Below are 22,913 nucleotides of genomic sequence, written 5' to 3' on the forward strand. Positions count from 1 at the left end.
AAATTGAGCGATTTTACCTGAGAGAAATGGAGAGCAGCAGTTCGTTGTTAAGTCGCTTTTGAAGAGGTTGACGACGGTTTGAAGAAGCACATTTAGCAGTTCAGATTAGTTTGTGGGTTTGAACTTGAAAGTTTGAAGGAGCAGTTGAGATGATCGTGTGTTTTGAATGAAGTTCGTGTGTTTTGATATGGATCGATATTGAGTTTGAAATAAATAGGGGGTTGGATTAAATGGTTTGGGGTCTTTTTTATATTTTATAAAAAATTAACAAGTTTGGCAAAATACATTTTCAACTTCAATTTTCTTAATCCCAAATTTAATTGGGTTTTGACTTAATGTGGTCCTACAAGTAACCTCTAGTAATTTCCAAACTTAGAGCCCATTTGGATTGGCTTATAAGTTGGCTTATAAGCTGTTTTTAGCTTTTTTAAGTGTTTGTTTGGTAAGTTTTTAAAGTCATTTTATCTTAAAATAAGCTCAAAAAAATAATTAGACATTTAATTTAGTTTATCTAAAGCGAACTTATAAACTATTTTGACTTATAAAAAAAAAAATAAATTAAACTACACATTTATTTTTAGATTTTTATAAGGCTATAGCTAACTTTTTTTTAAAAAAATTTATAAAGCGATCCAAACGGGCTATTAAAAAGACACCTTCAGTTAAATTTTCGCAATATCTGAGTGTAAATTTGTGTCCTCCTTTGTCATCCATGGCAGCCGTTTGTGTACGGCTTCCTCTAACAAATCTGGGATTCTCACGCACAAGAAAGCCTTTAAACATACTGCGCTGCTGCTTTTCCACATTAACCGAGACCCTTGAAGATGACTTATCTTCGGAAAGCAACAAATGGAAGCCTTTCTTAAAAAAGAAAGTTGTGATGCGCGTCGGATATGTGGGCTCTGATTATCGAGGTCTCTCTCTCTCTTTTCTAGCTCCACATACAAGCTGTAATTAGGACTGAAATGAAATGTTTACCTAATATCACGAAGCTGCTGTTTAATGCAGGCTTGCAAATGCAAAGAGATGAACATCAACTATCCAGTGAGATGTTATTCTTTCCCTCTCTCTTTTCAATTTCTTCTTCTCTTCTTCAAATGCTAGCTAGCCTTTGTACAAACTAACTTATATAGAATCAAGAAACCAATGAAATGGGTGCTTATTTTGCCTGCTGAGATTTCGTACTCTAGTCTCCCATAGTCCATTCCAGCTAGATTACACCTTTGGTGCAATAAAATGGGCATAAATCTGCTAACAACCTGGATCTTCTTCCTAATATAATGGAATATATATCATCTCCTGCTAGGAGTTTAGTTCCTAAAAGACCACCAACATATCCCTACCTTAAACTGATGTTTGTAACATAGTTTTACATGGTGTCAAATCTTATAATGAGCAGACACCGCGTGTCTCTAAACTTGAGAAAGCCCTCCTTTGTCGAAGGTTTGATGAGGATATATGTTGCTTGGCCTTGATTTTTGCCCTAAGCTATTCGAATATGCTGTCATTTATAAGGCTGTTGCTTTGGCTGTTTCGGGGGTAATAGGACTCCTTTGTAGCTTTTATTTGCTTGCTCTAAATTTACTCAAGCAATAGCTTAGCTTGACATGCATAGGCTGTTGGTGCAATAAAGACTGTTTCTAGAGTGGTAGTGTTATTATCAGGTGTTCTTGGATGACCACGAAATAGCACTTGATCCCAATATGAAAACAAATTCAGTGGCACTCTTCCTTTCGTCTTGGTCCGCTATGTAATCATCATCAACATTGGTTTTCCTCCTTCGGTGTACAGCAAACCATGGCTGGTTATGCCTCACAAATAGCTTAGAATGTACTTAGGTGCAAGGAGATAAAATTTGTTTAGGTTTGTCCATATACATGATTACATGCTTGATAAGGATGTTTGCGTACATATGTCAGGTGAGTGTGATATACAGCAGACTTCCTACTATCTGTTTGTAGTTCGATCAATTTTTTTGTGTTATGGAAACCTTGTCTAATTTCATGCTAGGACTGGATGGTGTGCAAATTGGATCACACTATGATTAACTAGCACTTCTTACTCATATTGGACATTGGTTTTCAGCTGTCAATTGAAAAATCAGACACTTTTTTTCACTCTCCTATTTCTATCCTTTGCTACAAGTCTTACTTGATCTTTGTCTAATATCTTCATTTTTGTCTTGAACACCCATTCTCCTAAACTATTTTTGGCCTTTGGCATTGTTTGCGTGCGGGCTTTTAGTGGTTGACATCTCCTCATTTTATTGCTTAATTTGATGCTCTCTGACATTCTTTATGTTTAAAGAAAGAGAGTCTGTCTTCTTCAGTTACCTCATAATTTACCATCCAAGCAGATAACTCTTTGGTGAGGTCTCGGAGTAGCTTTGCATGACAAGTTAAACCTCCTTAGGCTATTCTAGATCATGCTGCTTTCTCCACAATAGGTTTGCTATTTGTCATCAGTATTTTTTTTGTATATGATGCTTTGCTTCGTCTCATCCCACTGCCAAAGCTCTTCGTCATAAAGATTCCATGCTAACTATGCTTGTCGATGTACTGGGGCTGTACAGTTTTTGTAAGCTTTTTACAATTTTCTAGCCAAGAATCACACACTTCTCTCCTTTGTCATTTATATCTTCACTTTTTCATTTGATACATGTGCATAAGCAATGGAAAATAAAATTTTAAATGAGACGAGTTAAGTCTTTTTCCATTTCAATTTTCTTTAGGTGTCAATGTTCTACAAAGTAAATGTTGGACTCCTGCTGAGAATGTGCACACTTCAATTTGCTGTTTCAGGCTATAGTTTCTTTGGCTCTTAATCCTGGTAGACTTCTCACCATGTTCTTGATTCAATTCTCCCTTTCACTCACTTCATTTTGCTGTGGAGTGTAGGTCGGCGATATCTATCTCTTAATTCCGTTAAACTCATAAAATTTTGAAAAATACTTTTAGTCTGACTTTCATCTGTCTGTGTGTTGCTGAATGGTCCTTCCTGCTCCTGAATGGTCCTTCCAGCTTCGTTATTTTTTGAAGTTGCTTTAAACATCTTGAAGGCTTCAAATACTTCGGATGTTTGTGCAAAAATTACTCTGAGGTTTTCTTCTTCTTCTTCTTCTTCTTTTTTTTGTTTTTTGAAAAAGGTAACAGTTAGTCTATATATCCACAGTTATACTACATCAAAATATGTAGTCCCCCTTCAGACGTGTTACATCTTACATATTGTCCTCCTATATCCACTAGATTACAACCAATCTAAAGCTGTAAAACTATCTTCTGTTTGACCTAACACCTCCTGTTTACACCAAAAGTAATAAAGAGCTATACAATTCATCTTAAGTTTCTGAATGCTGCTCTGCTTGTCTTCAAAACATCTCTGATTTCTCTCCTTCCACACTGTCCACCAGATACTTGCAGGGACAACCAATTTTCTTCTTTATTCAATCATAAATGTTGCAAAATACCTTTTTCCACCATTTGAGTTCGAGTTATAGACCAATATATTTTGTGGACAAGTTCTAGCACTTCTCCTGATTTTTGAGTCCCTCCTTCTCAGAAAAGACTCCTGTTGCTTCCCATGACACTATCTTCTCAAATGCCAGATTCTAGTAAATAGGAATACCAGTAACTATGTTCTTCTACTGAAATTTTTTTTTACTCCTCGAAAATTCAAGTCTCCATATCTGAAATGCCCCAACCAAGCTGTCTTCTTTATGATCAGTAAAAGTAAAACCTGGCTGTTCAACATGATTGCTTACAAGTAAAACATGATTGCACATGACATCCTTGAATAACTTGATAGGCTTCTATTAGTCGATGCTTAGAAGTAGGTCCTCACTGCATGGTCAAAAGAGTATATAAGAGATTGACTTCAATTGTATCATTTTGGTCAATTCTGGTCTGACATTTCCTATTATGGGAAGTTTTGAGTTATCTCCAAATTTCACATTGTCTTTGACGATTCTCTTAAGCTGAGGAAGTTTTCTTGTTAGCACGCATATGGTTACTGCAACCCAACTGCCACTTGTCTTTGGCAGTTACCTCTTTCACTGTTTTTCTTTTCGAACCTCTTATACTTGAGATGCAGGACAGAGTGAAGTTAAGTTGAAATTGGATGGGACTACATTGCCTAAATGTAGACAACTAAGATATTTAGGTTTAATGTTAAAGTAGAATGGTACGATATAAATGAAGAAGTAACACTTAGAATCAAATAAGATGGTTGAATGGAAAAGTGTTGTCGGAGTAATAAGTGATAAAAGGATATTTACCAGAGTAAAAGGCAAATTTTATGTAACGGTAAGACCAACAATATTGTGTGTGAGGGAAGTTGGGACTCTAAAGTCGAAAATATACACTAGATAAGTGTTGCAGAATTGTGGATGCTAAGATGGATGTGCAATCATACAAGATTAAAAATGATCATATCCGGTAGAAGGTGCAAGTATCAATATTGATGATAAAATGAGAGAAGGTTGTTTGAGATGGTTTGATAATGTCCTACGTTGAACCCCAGATGCACTGATTTGTAAGTGTGAAACCAGGGTGAATGATGATTTCAAAAAATAAGTGGACCTAAAATCATATAGAAGAAAATTATCTTGAAAGAGTTATAATCTTTTGGAGTTTGTGTGGATCTAGCCAAAAAAAAAAAAAGGACAGAATGGAAGGAAAAGGTCTACATTGGCGATCTTGGTTCGATTAAATTTTATTCATGTTTGTACGTTTACTTTAGGTCTAATGATTGCTAGGGAGATTCTTTTTTTTATATATATATATATATATACTAGTTACAGCAGACCCGTGCTAAGCCCGGGCCCAAACTCACAATATAAAAATAATTTTTTTATTAAATAAATATAACATGTCACATTTTTCTACTGCATAACTAATTTAATGTATTTGCAGGTTAATGATATCTTATTGATAAGTTTAATAATTATTAAACTTTCTTCGTCACACAATTAGATGATTTTAAGAAAAAAATATTTATAAGGAAAAAAGTTAAGTAGAAAAAATGAGCAAATCTCAAATGGACACAAGTGATTCGATATGCTATACTAAGATGATAAATTATGATAATTCTAACTTGCAGCGATCATAAATCGAATAATAGTAATCTTTCTTTCACCACATTTATCTCTCTCTATATTTATCAGAGTAAGGATAAAGGTAAAAAAATAATCAATTATTTCTTGATTTTCTAAAATAACAAATATTTAGATAAAATAGACCAGAAAGACTAAGTAATTTTTAAAACTATACCTGAAAATCATTTTAGTACAAATCTTTTTAAACACATAAGAAAATATAAATATAAAGTAAAAGAAATGCTTACATGTAAGTAAAAGAATTTTCAGTCTCAAATTTCATGATGCGAATATAAAGCAAAAGAAATGTCTACATGTAAGAATCTATAACAAATGAACCATCAAGAATAAAATAAAAAAATTGGAGAATAATAAGCAACAAATGAAAAAGGAAAAAAATGAGAGAGCAACAAGAAGCAAGAATATCTAGTTATTTTTTAGGTTAATAGATAAGATCAATAGAAGAAAGTAATAGGAGAAATAATATAGGAGGTTCGACTGGTTTTAAAAAGTAGACCATAAGAACAAAAAGTAAATTTAATTCAAAAAATAAGATTAGGACCTAAAAGTACTTAATTGAAAAGTTTGATATTAATTTGGAAACTTTTTTGAGGACTACAAAAGCCTTGGGTTGTCCCTCATATATAGTAGTAATATATATACCAGTTGTTATAGAGGTGATTTTTTTTCCTCGTCACCACTGCCCGGCAGTTCAGCAACACAACCAACTTCAGCCTTCACGCGCACACACTCGTTTGACACCTAGTTTAATTTCGGGACAGTAAACAATGAAAGGGACACAAGCATTTAAAGGCCAACGCCCAACCTTTTATTATCTCTTAGATATATAAAGGACTCACTCGAATTTGGAGGCTTACAAAATTGAATAGCGCCTTAGCCAAATTCTGCCTACTAAAAGGAAACCTGCCACGGGCAGTTACAAGCAGCTAAGTCAAGGTGTTTGGGTGTTGGCAAGACAGCCTTGACGAATGTCAGTGGCAAGGACAGGCTAAGTTGCTCGGACTTGGGTGTGGGTATCCGATACGGGTGCGGATCCGAGTGTCGGATTTGCCAAAATCTAAATTTTAAGATTCGGGAGTGTGGATCCGGGTGTGGGGATTCAACTAAGAAAATTCAAAATTATAATAAGTAGAGCTATAAATGTTGAATTCTTGGTTTCTCTGAAACACGAAGCAACAACAATGAGACAAGTACTGTAATATTGAAGGTATGTCATTTCCCTTATCTTAAATCTGTTTTATCTTTAATTTTGAGAAATCAAAATCTCAATTTTCCCCAAAATTTGTCGATGGACTCCGGTCAAAGTATCCCGCTCCAGCTCTCGCTCCCGACCCGTGTCGAGACGGGATCGACACCAAAAACGGAGAGTCCGCGCAACTTAGAGGACAGGCGCATGGCACCTAACGGGCATGCGTGCAAGCAGTGCGACGACTCGGATATATATACACAAACACACCCTCATATAGGTAGTATATGAAAAACTATTCTAATTTGGGAAAATTCTCATATTAAAGTCAAAGTCTTAACTTACCTCCGTCCAAGAAACTATCTAACCCTCCACCATAGCCTTTCCACTTCCGAAATCCACCAAACACCCGAAAAACCGAATCAGGGGTTTCAAGGTTAATGCTGGAGCCAATCAAGGATTATCAATTTCCCACCTCCAATATGCTGATGATACCCTTGTCTTTTGTGATACAGAGAGTGAGCAATTGAAGTACCTGAGAATTATCTTTATTCTATTTGAAGCCATTTCTGGACTCCATATCAACTGGGGGAAGAGTTTTGTCTATCCTTTTAATGAAGTTGCTGATATCAACAATTTAGTAAATATTTTGGGTGGTAAAATTGGAGAGTTACCTACTACATATCTTGGAATGCCCCTGGGCGCTAAGAGTAAATCTATGAACATTTGGAATGCTATTTTGGAGAAGTGTGAGAAGAAGCTTGTTAATTGGAAGAGTCAATATCTATCACTGGGAGGTAGATTGACTTTAATCAACAGCGTATTGGATGCATTGCCCACATATATGATGTATCTATTTCCAATGCCAGGGGAGATTATTCAAAAGCTGGATACCATCAGAAGAAATTTTCTATAGCAAGGCAATTGTGAGACAAAGAAAATTCATTTAGTAGACTGGGAAATTGTCATCTCCAACAAGCAAAGAGGTGGAATGGGAGTTAAGAACCTGAAAATTCACAACCAGAGCCTTTTACTGAAATGGCTTTGGAGATTTGCATCAGAGGAACAGTCTTTGTGGAAATAAACTATTCTATCTAGATATGGGATGGAAGATCAATGGATTACCAAGGAAGTGAAGAGTCCTTATGGTGTTGGCTTGTGGAGATCCATCAAGAATTTGTGGCCCAAAATATGGCATAACTCCAAGATTAGAGTAGGAAATGGAGGGAAAACACATTTCTGGCATGATATTTGGGTTGGTCAATACTCTTTGAAGCATTTGTTCCTGAGATTTACAATTTGAACCAACAGAAGATGGCAACTATTTTGGAAGTTAGGGATAATTTTGGTTGGAATCTCAGTTATAGGAGATTGCTCAATGACTGGGAGGTGGAAAGGTTGACAGAATTTTACAACTTCAAAGATTTTTCCACTAATGTGGACAGTCTAGTTTGGTTGAAGGAAAAGAAGGGGATATTCTCTGTCAAATCAGCCTATAAATGCATTCATAACAGAAATACTCAACTGGGATTCTGGCCTTGGAAGTTGATTTGGAAAGTTAAGATTCCTTACAAGGTGGCATGTTTTACTTGGTTAGTGGCTAGACAGGCTATTTTAACTCAAGATAATGTGATGAAGAGGGGTCGTCAACTATGTTCCAGATGTTTTTTTTTGTGAAACTGAAGAAGAGACGATTAATCATCTTTTCTTACCCTGTAAAGTGGCAGAACAAAAAAGGAAAATGCTCTCTGCCACGGATCCCGAGGTAAGTTTCAAATCCCCATCCTCCAACACTCTCTCTCCTCCAAACTCAACGCAGGTCATCGGAATCTCTTTTCCAACCTGAATTTTTGAGTTTCTGTCTCTTCTAAACCCTTTCTGATCTTCTCCATCTTTCTTCTAAACTTTCTCTCTCCTCAAAACCCCAACCCCTTCTTCTCTAGCCCTTCTCTGAACTTTCCTTCTAAACTTACTCTCTCCTCAAAACCCTAACCCCTTCTTCTCCAGCCCTTCTCTGAATCTTCTCTCTTCAAACCCTTCTCTGAATCTAACCGAACCTATTACTCACCACCTGCGACCTCTGCTGCCCTCATAACAGACCCTGTCAAACCTTTCTTCCTTCATTATGGGGGAAAATATTTTTTGCATTAGTGGGGATAAATCTTTTGAGCTAAAAAACATTGGGGACAATAAGTTCAAATGGTATTCTTTGATAGAAAGGGGCAGGAGATTTACAAGCAAGATCAATATGGATGCACATAACTTAAGATGGGTGTGAGAGGCACTTATACAAGCATCAAAAGGTTCTGGTTGTCTTTACAGAAGGTGGGGAAGAAAACAACAACACAATCTTTACAGAGTTTATCAAAATTTCAATGTATATGGCAGATTCGTTCGCATAAAAGTTTGGCATGGCTCATCCAAAGCGGCAGTGATCATCCCAGAGATTGACAGATATTGCAGAGAAAATCTTACGATTTCTGGGGAAGAACATCACATCAGGGCCACCACCTCCTTTAACAAAAACTTATCATGCAGCTGTTTCCATTGATAGTTGGCCGGAGCTCAGCCAGTCAGCAAATAGGGATGCTGAGTTTGAGAAACACCCTTTATACAGAAGCTTAGTGGGTATCTTTAACGATCCATTCCATCACAGCCCAAACCCGGAGATAATCAGGAAATGGCTTATCTCTAGATGGAAAATCACTACTGGGATCAAGGTCACTCCAATTGATCATAATTGTTTTCTCTTTGAACTTCCTTCCAGACAAGAGGCTGTGCGAGTAAAGGCGGGGGACTGGTTTTGGAGTGGCAGACACCTATCCCTCTCTTGGTGGTCGCCGAAGTCCAATTCATCGCAACCAGTTGCAGATAACATGTGGCTGAAAGTTTTTGATATTCCACTGAATGCCTGGTCATCATATACCGTCGAGCGAATTAAGAATCAGCGTGGCGGTTTCGTAGGAGTTGATGAAGACACTAAAAACAGATCCCATTTCTTTTGGGCTTGTATTTGCGTTGCAAGCTCAGGCAAGAAGTTTCCGACGAGTTTAAATTTTGAATTAGATGGATGGGTCTATGATCTTACAGTTATTTCAGAGAAGTGGTCTTCTCCTTTAACTGCTGGACAATCGAAGGGTTTGCTTAGGCTGAAAAGCAGATGGGGCCAGCGTTTTGTGCAGAACCACGTGGCATCTACGCTAATAAGCCAGATGCGCAGCACGTGAGGTGTCCTGCAAAGATTAAAATCAATTCAAAGGATTTAGTGGCTAATGGGCCGGCCCAAATCAGCTCAAATAACCTAAGCAAAAGGAAGTTTTATAAAGGGAGCACCTCAATGGCCTTGAATAGCAGCTACTATTCAAAAGGCCCAACAAAAGGGAAACACCACAAGTGGCCCATCAAGTCCCAACACTGGAGAGCATCTGTGTCCAAACTCGACCCATGCAGCTTTAAACTGTCAGCTTCTCAAATCACAGAATCCTTAGACACCCTTGCGTTGGAAGTTCAAGCTTCGAAGCTCAGGGATTTGGAAAATATAGAGGGGGGAATTTCTCAATTGGAAGCAGACAATGAAGCTGATAGGGCAAACCCTTCGTTAGGTGTATGCAGTCCAAAATCTCTCCAATTCTCAGACTATTCTCCTCAGGAAGAGTCGGATTCTGATTTTTCTTCAATCTCCTTCAATAAGTTTCTTCCTCTAGCTTGGCATGGCGAGCTTCACAATCAAAAAATTGACATTCCGGAGGTGGTGAAAACTTCTAAATGGACTAAATTGACTATGATGAACGCATGCAAAGTGTTGGGAGTGAATGTTGCAGGTTTTAAGCATGAATTATTCGACATTATTTTGAGAATGGAGGAAAGGAAAAAAGCACAGCTACTAGTACAGAACAAGAAAACAGGGGAATCCAACAAGAAGGGGAAAAATAAAACAACAAGTGAACTCAAAAATTGGACTGGGGACTCCAAGAAAGCAGTAGGAAAAAAGAAAGGGGCAGGTCTCAAAAGGTTCTCTCCAGATGAGAATCAAATTACTCAGCTAGAATGTACAGGGGCTTAATGAAAAGAAAAAGAGAAGCACTTTGAAATCTCTTATTCACAAATGGGGTGCAGATATTATATGCTTACAGGAAACAAAAATTGAGGAATGGAATTCTTCACTAATCAGTCAAATTTGGGGGAATAGATGGATTTCATGGGCAGAACTCAAAAAAAAAAAAGATTACTTAACGAAGTCAAATAATGCTATTGGACTTAATTTCCATAGTTCAACTCTTGGTCAAAGTCAAAGTAAACCCCGACCCCTCATGGTCAAACCCCGAAATCAAAGTCAAATCCAAGTTACCTATAACCCGAAGAATCCAAATCTATACGTAGATTCCATATGAAGTTCATTTCAGTAGTCAAATCATCAAATTAGTGTTTCTACGATTTATGTCAAATATTTCAATTTCATCTTTCAAATTCCATGTATGAATGATGAATGTTAAGGCGAATCCATGATATAAACTCAATTTTAACTTTTAGAGGAAATCCTTGCTCAAAACCGACCTCCTCAAGTCTTAAAATGTTGAAGAATGAAATAAAAATCACGGAATGAGACTTTTTATACTTGTCAGAGTTTTGCCTTGCGCCATAGCTTGTGCGATGCACACCATAAGCCCAACACAGACCCTGCGGGATGGCTAAGTTGTGCTCGCCCATCGCCTGTAATAGACCCTGCGCAGGGCACGCACCAAAGAATGCCTTTGAATTTTTTTGCAATTTTCCAACTTATTCCGTGATGCTGAAACCCACCCTGCCCCTTGGGACCAACCAAAATAATATCAACAAGTCCCAAAACATAATACCAACCTTTCCAAAAGGGAAAGCGAGATTTTTATGCCAGGAGTAAAAGACAGCTAAAAATGTCAAGATAACCTAACTACGCCTTAAGAATACACTTAGACCAAAAATGAAAAGACACTCCGGAGCCAAAACGGCTAGAGGTTTAGAAAATGTCTAGGCGTTTCTTCTTCAAACCCGTGTTATCTCTTCTGGTTGTCTCCATGATTTACAAACATGGAGACGTTTTGCTCCACATATTCAGAAACGGCTCCACGATTGGAAAATGTGGAGACGTTTTTGCTCCATGTTTTTTCCCAGCTTTGATTTCTTCTGCCTCTTGAAGCCAAGTTCTATACCTTAATCTTCCTTCTATTGAAGCAAGATGTAGTATGAAGTGGACTTCTCCAAGTGATCCTTTGATGCCTCCCTCTTCAACATAAGTAGTCCCAATGCTTTGCTACAAGTGAAGGGTCTTGAAACTTGAGCACCACCTTTCACGCCATGATGTGGTTGGTGAGGATTCATATGGCCAATCCAACTTGTTTGGATTAAGGTGTAGTTGTTGATTTTATAATCGAGAAATTTGATGTTTACAACTTCAAAAGTTAGTGGTAATGGGCTCACCACCTACCCTTCTGTTAAATAACACTTGGTTCCACAGCCTATGTTGCTCAGACTTTTTAAAATCCTTGCCGCACCTGTGTCAACACATGGTCAACTTACCTTGGGTGTTTTGACACATCTATGACTGATAAGTATAGATTGATTGAGTATTTGATATGATTTTCGGGTTTGTGTCATATATAGTTGTATAAAGTTTGAGAATGTTTTGCTATTACACGAAATATCTTATGGAAAAAAATATTAGGTGTTTATAAGGAATTAAATTTTATTAGTTTTAGTTCAATAGCTTTAATTAATAGAGATACATTATATGTAGTAATATACATTTATTGGCCGTATCCCAGCAATCCATACCCCCGAATCCTAAAATTAATCCGACCTTTAGATCCGCACCTGTATCAGATACCCACAACCGAGTATGAGCAACTTAGTCCACAACGTGATTTAAACCTTTGACGTGCGCCTAGCACACATCTCGTGATGTACTACCTTTGCTAGGATGCAAAGGCTTCTATTTACATAGTAGCTAAATCACATATTCACTCTTTTCCTGTGCTAGGGGATTTCACTTTTAAACCAGTGTAAATTTTTTGTTTGCTGTTATTCTGCTTGCTTACTTGAGTGGAGACTTGATGGGCTTGAGAAACCTACCACAGCTTTTTGACTTATCACCTTGCTGCCTTGTCTTGTTTGGCAAGGTCATTTTTAAAGACAAGTATTTGTGATTGATTCTTTGACTTCCTCAAAGCTTTAAACTTGGTGTAGAGAGCCAATTCAGAGTGCCTGAAGTTGCTACCTTTAAGTGCTGGAAGAACCTTGGTACTTTTTTCATAGAGTCCCATATGTGCTTGGAGGTGTCTGTGCAAAGAATTATCTCGAAGATCAAATGATCTATTGCCTATAGCCTTCGGATTTGTTAATTTCGACTAGTCTACAGAGGCCTTTTGTGCTCCTGTTCACGTGATCACTTGTGGTTAACTCCTAAAGCGATTTCCACTTTTCTTTTGATTTTGGAAAGCTTTGTATCAACACACTCCAATGGTCATCACAACCATCAATTGTGGAATGCAATGCTGGACGAAAGCTTTCAGATGTGATGAGAGAGAGTGTGAGCTTATAAAAACATTGTTGCTGCAATACTAATACAGAATAAACATGTTTTAAGTGTTTTCAAAGTAATTTATAATGGTTCTGGTCTGGGGTTGGATACTCAATTTTTTTGGGCAATTGTTGAATGCTCAGATTTTTTCACATGGTATCATAGTCAACGACATGTATTATCTGTATCTGTTTATTGCTTTTTGCTCTCTCTCTCTCTCTCAACATAGTCTATTGGTTGCTCTTAATTTCTCTTTCTCAGCTTGGCCCATCGAGACACCAACTCTACAGCAAGCATATTCCTTAGGCTCTTGAGCTACTTTTCTCCTTGCATCAGGTCCACTATTCAGCCTGCTGAGCCTGCACAATCTGCTGAATGCTACTCTTCAGCCTGTTGGATCATTTTGTTCTTCTAAAAGATTAAGCCTATGAAAGGGAAAAACAGAAAAGAAAAAAGAGGATTTAGATTCACGTGTAAACCCTAGACCCGGTTAGGCAATATAAATTGCCCACATTAGTTGTTAAAAGGTACTTTGGTATGGTGCCCACTGCCCGGCTATGCCACTTGTTGCCAGAGTTCAGATTAGAAGCGCGAATTCTTGTTCATATACCAATTATAAATTAAGCCGGAGGATCAAAGAATTGAATATCACAAGACTGAGAATAGATTAACTCCGAATGTGAATATCTATCAAAATCTAGATATAGATGAACCCGAATGTAAATATCCATCACAATCTAGACTTTATATTGGCTGAACATGTAACTAGAAAACAATAAAATGGGCTCAAGATCAGCTATATAAGCTTTCTACTTTTTAAATAAATGAAATTTCTCTCATATATACTAGGATTCAGTTCTTAAAAGATCTAACATAGAAAATATAACACTTTATCAAAAGTTAGTTTTTTTGCATTTCTCAATTACTTCCCACCTTCTATATGAGGAGAGAGGAGAAAAAGAAATGGAATGGAAGTGCTATGTCTTTTTTCCTTTTCTCCTAGAATTTTTCTTTCTGGCATTTATGATTTTGCTCGACTTATGATAAGCATTGGCAAAATCCCCTTTTTCTTGATTTTTGGTGGTCTTATTAATTGGGTTTTCACTTAATGTTACACATGATATTCTGCATAGAAGTACAACTGGAAATGGCTTATACTAATAAGGGACTATATAGTGTTATTTATGATTAACATATTCACGAATTGTAACTTTAATCTGGGTTGCTGGATTGTTTTACTTGGGAGATTAGCATTTGGGGTGTTAAAGTAAACATATTACCGAGTGAATTGAAACTTGAAGGGTTTAATGTATAATTATACCTGTAAATTGGGTCATTGGTTTCATGGATGTGCTGGGTTGGAGGAGAATTTTTCTTGAAATTTTATTCAGGAGAATGACACCTGTGGTAATCCTCTATTCTTCTATTCTTTTACCTGCTGCATAGAACTTGACTTGTATACATGTTCCGTCAGCCTAGGTGTCGTGTCTGGGGTTTCACTAAACCATTACAGTTCTGTAATGCAGCCATTGAAGGTGAACTGGAAAAAGCTATATTCAAAGCTGGTGGTATTCGAGACAGTAATTTTGGAAATTTATATAAAATTGGCTGGGCGAGAAGTAGTCGAACCGATAAAGGAGTAAGCAAGAGATCTACAATAACTTGCTCATCACATTTATTTTGTTTGCTCCCTAAAGTTATATCTTCTTTTGCCATCATGCTGATTTTATTTAAAAAATACATATTAGGTTCATTCCTTGGCGACCATGATATCTCTTAAAATGGAGATTCCTGAAGATGCATGGGAGGATGATCCAAATGGGATCACTCTTGCTAATTGTGTGAACTCATATCTTCCAGAGAATGTCAGAGTTTTCAGTATTCTACCGTCCAAAAAGTTAGATTCTGTCTTTATTTCTGAATTGGCTTGTGACTTTCACTTTTGTTCATGTCAAATTGATAACCATAAAAAGAAGCACATTTACCTAGAAACTTTTGTTCATCCTGTTCTTAGTTAAGAATTGAATTTATTATCATTAACTGTGAAGGAAACACATGTAAGTTTGCATGTAAGAAAAACTTGTAAATGTGCAGATTTCAAGCTCTAAAGTGAAAAAAAAAAAAAAAAAAAAATCTCCTTCCTTCCCTCCTTGGTATAGCATGTAAGTTTATTTGGCTAACCTGAAAAGTTAAACAAGCAAAACTCTTAAAGTAAGAAAATGCTCCCTAATGTGCTTCATTGGTTGGAAGGCTACGACATATCATCAAAAGCATCCTAGTGTAGACTGTTATGTGCATTATGTTTTTTATCCTTTCTGCTGATCAGTTGTTCAGTGCCTTATGTTTTGGTTAGTGCTGAAGTTTAATGTGATATATGGGTAAATCTGGGCCCTTGATGCTAGTAAGGAAAGGAATTGCTCATCTCTGTGTTCTTTTTGAGTCAGTTCAGTTATTAGTAGGTGGAACAGCTTCCTTCATTACATTGTTTGATGATATTGCCATTTGAGCCATTTAACAGAGTCTGTATGCTGTCTTTGATATGTCTTTATTCGGTTTGAAAATGATATAGCAGTTATTGTTTTCTCTCTGAGTCAGTTCAGTTATAGTTACTTCATTTTTAACGAGCTTCAGGAGGTTTGATGCTAGAAGGGAGTGTAATGCACGCAAGTATTGTTATCTCATTCCTGCTGAAATCATCGGGATAAAGAATGATTCAACTTCTTCTGAAAGCGATTACCATTTAGCCAATTTTGATGACATATTGAAATCTTTCGAGGTATTTTCAAGTCTATCAGATTGCTCCTCTTCTTTTAATGGTTGTGCTTCATGTTCTTCAATTCTTTTCAGATTCCTCCTTTTGATAAGTGGTTTTGTATCATGCTCATCTGGCATTCCTTACAAAACTGCAATTTTGCTCCTGTCTGTACCTTCAACAGTTCCTAAGTCAGACCATAATGAAATATTCTCCATGTTAGTCCTTGGAGGACTGACTTTAGGTTTCACTCATTCACTGGGGGAAAGAGTTCATGAAACTTCACCAAATGTTACTTGCTAGTTCAGTAGATGAGTGATTTAATTTTTCTGATATCTAATCGCTTTTCGTTGATAAAAAACAATTATTCTGCTCTCTTCACTTGATGTTTCTGAACTGGTTGCAGGGAGAACATCCTTTCCACAATTACACAATACGATCCAAGTATAGGAAACAATCTCCTGCCAGAAAATCATTAAAAAATGAGAGTCTCTTAAAAAAAGGGAGGCCCTCTACTGAGGAAGAAACATCTGGGTGTGAGGAAAGCGAGGGAGAAGAAAACTGTAGAGAGAAAGGGGTTGTGACAATTGTTGAGGCTGAAAATCAAAATCCAGCAGGCAACTGTAATGGGAAAGTCAGTCATACAAAGGATCTCAGTTCTGTTTTACCAATTCAAGCAAGATGGCTCCATGAACCCGATGCAAGGGATAAACTTAGCTCTGCCCATTTCCGAAGGATTTTTCATTGTCATTGTGGAAAGTTGGAGAAGTTGCTCGGCATGAATTACGTTGAAGTTTCCATCTGTGGAGAGTCATTCATGTTACATCAAGTAATTCTCTTTGACTATCATTTTGTCGTGTTCATTCTTTCCAAAGTTTTAAAAGGGATCACTCTTCTTCTTGCTAAACATATTAATAATGCCTGGAAAAGTGTCCATTGCACAAGGTAAGCATGGAGGTCTGTGCACTGGAAGAAATGTATTGTAGTTGCATTACCAAGATTCTCATTTTCCTTGATGTACTCATGTCAATTGGGTTGGACATGAATGTGAATCCTTCTTACGCATCCTGCAAAATACACCAGATCTTTTCTTATTTGATACACCAGAATTTGTTAGAACTTGAACATACGTAAGTCGTATACATAACTATATGGGAGACTCGTTCTTGAGTCCATGCATGAGCCAAAAGGATGGCCAATGATTTTTCGATATCGCAGCTTAATGACCAAGCAGAATGAACTGTTGCTTACTTTTTTGAGTTTCACTATATGCAGCTGTTCCTTGTCTTTACTATTCAGTTACATGTTCTTTGTTGTGATCTGTGTTTCTTCTTGATAAGATATGTTGTATACGTCTAAGCCTAAATTGTTGCTCTTTTTCAGATACGTAAAATGGTAGGGACAGCAGTTGCAATAAAACGCAATCTTCTACCACCTGATATTTTGAAAATGTCGTTATGCAAGTTTTCAAGGATTATCTTACCCCTAGCCCCATCAGAAGTTTTGGTTTTAAAGGGGAACAATTTTGCTTTGAGAAACCAACCTGGCAACATAATAAGACCTGAAATGTTGACATTGTTGGAATCGGAAGATATTATCAAGGCAGTTGATGACTTCTATTACTCTACAATGTTACCTCAGCTGTCTAAATTTTTGGACCCTTCAAAATCCCCTTGGAGTGACTGGGTAGAAATACTGGACGCAAACACAAGCATTCCAGAATCCCAAGTGGAAGAAGTAAGGGTTGCTTGGAAATTGTGGAAGGCACATTATGATAGCAGAACTAAGTCTCCATCAGTATTGGCTCAAGGTATGTTACCCTTTCTCTCATGCATTATCACTAAATTCACCAATTTGATTTTGTGTTGGGCCCTTCCCCTTTCCTAGCTTGCTGGAGTTTAGGGCCAGTTCAATTGTGTGTTAAAACAACAAAATATGTTTCTGCTAGAATAGGTCTTCCTTTTATGTGTTTTGCAGCATCTTGTATCACACTGGCTACTTCTTGCACAACTTCAATTGGTGGTTTTTTATGGAAATGTATTATTCAAATGGTTTGTGTTTCTCCTGTGCAGAGTCTGGTGTCTTCTGATGGTTAAGTAGTGGGAGAGTGAGTTGTGTCAACCAGCATCAAAGATTAGACCTTTGATGAGGTATTTGCTAAAACAAGGATGGAAATTCTCAACTTGGAGGACAATCTAACCAAATCCATTCCGGTTTTTCTAGGACAACAGATATTAGCTCTAAGAAAAATGATCGACCTTTTGGGCATGCAGTAGAAAGCATGTCGAGAAGCCTGTTCCTGATAGCAGAAATGCAGTTAGAAGTGAAGTCAGGAAATTCAAAAGTTAGTTAGCAACATCAGCTGTTAGTGAGAGGAGTTGGTTAGGCAGTTTCAAGTTAGTTCATTAGCTGTCAATTAGCTGTAACTGCTCGAGTTAGTAAGTAGATATTTTCCATTGTATTCAACAACTATAAAGCATTGTATTGTATGGATTTCAATCATCAATATACAAATTCATAATTCTTTCAACTGCTTTTCTATCTTCTATTCTATTATAATTCTTCTTGTTGCATTGAGCTGTCATTCTCGGGTTCATAACTCTTCAACCAGCATTCAAGCCTCGAATTCTTTATTGAATTCCTGTATTTGAGTAACATTGGTATCAGAATATTCGAATCCTTGGACCAAAATGACGAAATCAACTCGCGCAACTGAGAGTTCTAACAGTGAAGTGGGTGAACTTCGTGACATGATGCAGAAAATGTTAGCAGAAATGAGCACTTTAGCTAGCAGAAATGAGCACTTTAGCTGGTGAAGTTTCAACATTAAAGAAACTTGATCAGGTAGTGTTAGAGATGAAGGGGAAATTAACAAATCCAGTGGTCAATTTGAGGGATAAATATCCTATTATAAGAGTGGAAATCCAAAAGTTGCAAGGTAGTTTGAAGGACCCTCGAGGCAAGCTGAAGGTGGGAGACATTTTGAAGGACCTTCTAGACAAGTTGAAGGTGTTAGACAGTTTGAGGAAGGGTTTCAAAGGGAAAGGAGTGCTAGTAGCTACACACACCACAATTCTCGGTATTCAAGATGGTCAAAACTGGAATTTCTGATATTTTACGGGAGGATCTTAGGTCATGGTCGTTCAGAATTGAACAATTCTTCCACATGGATAATATTCCTATGGAAGAGAGGGTGGAAATTGCATCAATGCAATTTGAAGGAAAAGCAGTGCAGTGGCATATTTCTTACATGAAGTATAGGCAATACTTGCAACAATAAATCATGGACTGAGAATATAATGGCCTTGGTAGAAAAGTTTGGAATGGATTATGATGACCCAATGGAGGAGGTTAAGAAAATAAAACAAACTGGTAATGTGAAAGAATACCAGTCTGTTTTTTAGAAGAATTTGACAAGGGTCAATTTATCCCAAGAAAATGCAATCAGCTGTTTTCTTGGAGGATTGAAGCATGAACTTAACATGGCTGTAGAATTGACAAATCCACAGACCTTGTCCCAGGTCTATAAGACAACTAGAATGCAGGAGGCTTAACTTGCTGCTCTCAAGCAAGTCGGCACTGGTGTGCAAGTTCAGACTAGTATAAAAGGTTTGGAGATCAAAAGTTCCAATCCAAATCACCATTATTACCAACTTCAAGTTATAGTTCAGTACCATATAAGGGAGTTAATATGAGAACCTTGAGTATGGAAGAAATGAATGAAAAAAGGGCTAAGGGACTGTGTTATTTCTGTAATGAAAAATATATTCCTAGTCATAAATGTAAGAAATTGAAGCAGTTGTAACTACTAGAGGTGGAAGAAGTTGTACCAGTAGTGGAGGAACCAAGTGAGATGAGGTAATGGAGTTGGAGGAACAAGAGTACAATTACCACACACCTTAGAGAAAATAGAGATTTCAGTGCATGCTATGAATGGAACATTGGGATATAGAACCATGAGGGTAACTGGTTATCATTCAAAGAAGCCACTTCACATTTTGATTGTACTGGAAGTTCTCACAATTTCATTGACCCTAATGTAGTTATGAAGCTAGGGTGTAGAATCAGACCTACTCTACCAGATGTGGTGTACGCGCAGCTAATGGTAATGCAATGAGGGTGGATCAGATGTGCACCATTCTTGATTGTTGCAAGAACTGGAATTCTTAGTTGATTTCTTACTATTACCTTGGGATCTTTGTTACACCCCTCGTGTTCGTAGTGGTAAAACCTATGGTTTCCTAGTCGGGTATGCCCTTGGAATAGAGACCCGAGCCGAGTTTGGAGGTAGAAAGTGCCTTACCTCGTGTACGAGGGTACCAACAGAAATTCTTGGCAATTTATAGAGTTAGAAGTTGAACGAATCGAATCGACGCGATCTGAACTGAATCAGAGAAATTTGCAGAACACCAGTCATCGTCGACGGGTCGTCGACATGGTCGACGAACCGTCGATGTGCAGCGTCGACAGGGTCTTGCAGCCTTGCATCTGCAGGCGCAGGTCGACGGAGCAAGTTGATGGATCGTCGACACGTCGACGGGCCGTGGACCTGCTCGTCGAACCGGACTGCTGAAGCCTTTTTGGCTTCCAAGTATAAATAGGTGGTTCACGACCCTATTTCATATTTTTCCTCCTTTCCAAATCAGGAAAACCCTAATATATTCTCTCCCAACATTTTCCATCCTATTAGTGAAGATTTGACAAGACCCGGACCCCGTAGACCCGAGCTTGCGAAGAAGAAGGTTGCTTCTAGGGTTTCTTAAGGTTGTGAAGCTTAGGGAGTTGAAGGTTGAAGTGATTCTTGGGATTTTTGACCCCTCAAGGTATGTAAATGATTTCTACCCTTGTATTTGAGTTTATTATTAAGAGTTTTAGTGATCTAAGTAAAGAGGAGGTATTTGTGGGAGTGGTAAGTTGATGAAGGACAAGATGGTGACATGGGGTTATTTTAAGAGATGATTGGGGATAAAATTGAGTATATAATTATATATATAAGTGTTGTTATTGTTGTTGTGGTTAATGTTGGATTAAATGGGAAGTTGAACAGTTGTAAGCTTATAAGGAAAATATTTTCTACAAATCGTTAAGCTCTATATGCATCTAAAGGAGGTTAGTAAGTGACGTAAATAGTCTAACGAAGGTCTATGTTATCTTAATTGTAGACTTGCAAGTTCGAGAGGTAGAAGTTGGACGATTGAGTATACTTCAAGGTATGCTAAGGCCATTCTTTCCTTCTTTTGGCATGATCCTATGATATGATCCAACAAGCGAGTATGCGAGCTTCCATATTACTACTTACTCTTAGAAGCATTAGAAGTACTTTAGTCTTAGATGTTCGTGTACCCGTTTATGAGTGATCTTTACGTTCATGGGTCCGATCTTATGTAGCCGGCTACGTACGTATAGTTTATTCATGCATTACATTCATTATATATTTATGTACATTGACCGAAATGACCGAAGGCGTTATATACGCAAATATTAGATATATGTAAAGTATGAGAAGAGATATAGGCGTTATACACGCATTACCACTATGATGATGATATTGATTATGGCTGCGAAGGAGCCGAAGTATGATATGATGAAATGCCATAGGGCTTTACGGGCGTTATATACGCGCATATATCGGGCGTTATATATGCGCACATATATAGATGCATGACCATCATTGATAGGCATGAGCATACATATTATGTGCCCGCGAGAGGCATTGTCGATTATACGATTTATGCGGTTTGGCGGATACCGATTCATACAAGTACATGCGATCGATCATTTCGGTTTATGAGTTCGGATCTTATCCATGATTCTTATGTATCTATGTTGTTCTTATGCCTTACATACACAGTACATTATCAGTACTGACTCTCCGTTGCTCGGGGGGTTGCGTTCATGCCCGCAGGTACAGGGAGATAGACAGGTGGTCCAGCTCAGTAGGATCTCTAGATCTAGCAGTGGTCGGTACGCTCCATTTGATCCAGAGCTACAGTCAGTTTTGGTATGCCGCCCTTTTTAGATGTGTATGCATATGGGTATGACGGGGCCTGTCCCGTCCTTTCTCTGACTTTTATTCCGGTGAGGTGCGGCAGACAATTGTATGTAGTAGTCGGACGATGTAGCCTTGTCGGCTTCTATTCTTTTGTTGTCGGTATATGTAGCGAGCTTAGTGAGCACCTTTGATTCTTCCGAATGTTGTGGATATATATGAAGATTGTACAGAATTCTGATGCTTCCCTTTTATGAGATCAGTTTATGCCATTTATGGGCCTTTGATGTTCAGTATGCTTCAGATACGAGTTTAGGGATGTTTGGTCGCTAGAGGCCAGACACTCGTCACGGCTCATCGGTTTGGGTCGTGACAATTTTGCAGTATAGTGTTGGGAGTGCAGTGGTTGTTGACATTAGGGGACATCAAGATGAACTTCAGGATACTCACCATGGATTTTTGGTATAAGGGGAGGAAGCACTGTCTTACAGGATGCGGAATCAAATCAGCTCACAAGGAGCTAGGGAACTAGCCAAAGTGTTAGGTAATCAGTATGAATTATGCATGATACAAGTTGTCATCTATGAGTACTGAATTGCAATGGTATGATCTAGAGTCTAAACTAGTTCCACTACTAATGCTAGATTGTTAGACTTATTACTTGAGTTTAAACAATTGTTTGAGGAACCAAAACAACTGCCCCAATTTAGAGGTGTTTTTGACCTCGAGTGTGTTGAAAAGTGATCTTGAACTTTGTCATAAGAGACCATACGGATATCCTTGCTGTTAAGAAGGACATCATTGAAGAAATGGTTCAGCAGATGTTGGATCGAGGAATTATTCAGCCTAGTTGCAGTTCCTTTGCTTCCCTTGTTGTGTTAGTACGGAAAAAAGATGGGTCTTGGAAGATGTGTGTAGATTATAGAGACCTGAATAAATTTAAAGTGAAGAATAAATTTCCAATCCCTATTGTAGAAGACTTACTTGATGAGTTGGGAGGTTCAAAAATCTTTGCTAAGATTGATCTTAGATCAGGTTATCATCAACTAAGAATGGTAGTAGGAGATGTACCAAAAACAACTTTCAGAACTCATTCAGGACATTTTGAATAGTTGGTCATGCCCTTTGGCCTTTCAAATGCTCCTGTTACATTCCACGGTTTTATGAATACTGTTTTTCACAATTTTTTCAGGAAATTGGTAGTAGCATTCTTTGATGATATATTGATAAATAGTCAATCAATGGATGGTCATTCTGTCCATCTCAAGTCTGTATTTAGAGAAATGCAGAAACATCAGCTTTTTGCAAAGGAAAGTAAGT

The 22,913-nt window shown here is 37.7% G+C and overlaps 1 protein-coding gene across 3 annotated transcripts; it reads left to right on the plus strand.

Moving 5' to 3' along the window:
* Positions 1-695: 695 nt before the first annotated feature.
* On the plus strand, positions 696-18,134 carry LOC132056742 (putative tRNA pseudouridine synthase). Of its 3 annotated transcripts, none has more exons than XM_059449064.1 (8): positions 696-914; positions 1,009-1,044; positions 14,379-14,491; positions 14,601-14,749; positions 15,484-15,628; positions 16,011-16,433; positions 16,988-17,414; positions 17,677-18,134. In XM_059449064.1, exons 1-8 carry the CDS (start codon positions 713-715, stop codon positions 17,691-17,693), a joined length of 1,512 nt encoding a protein of 503 aa, XP_059305047.1. In that variant the 5' UTR covers positions 696-712; the 3' UTR covers positions 17,694-18,134. The 3 variants fall into 3 exon arrangements, with proteins under 3 accessions (XP_059305047.1, XP_059305048.1, XP_059305049.1); XM_059449066.1 differs by having other exon boundaries at positions 758-914; positions 14,366-14,491; XM_059449065.1 differs by lacking the exon at positions 1,009-1,044.
* Positions 18,135-22,913: the final 4,779 nt, after the last annotated feature.

Source organism: Lycium ferocissimum, chromosome 5, assembly GCF_029784015.1.
Source record: "Lycium ferocissimum isolate CSIRO_LF1 chromosome 5, AGI_CSIRO_Lferr_CH_V1, whole genome shotgun sequence".
In the NCBI taxonomy this organism is placed as follows: Eukaryota; Viridiplantae; Streptophyta; class Magnoliopsida; order Solanales; family Solanaceae; genus Lycium; species Lycium ferocissimum.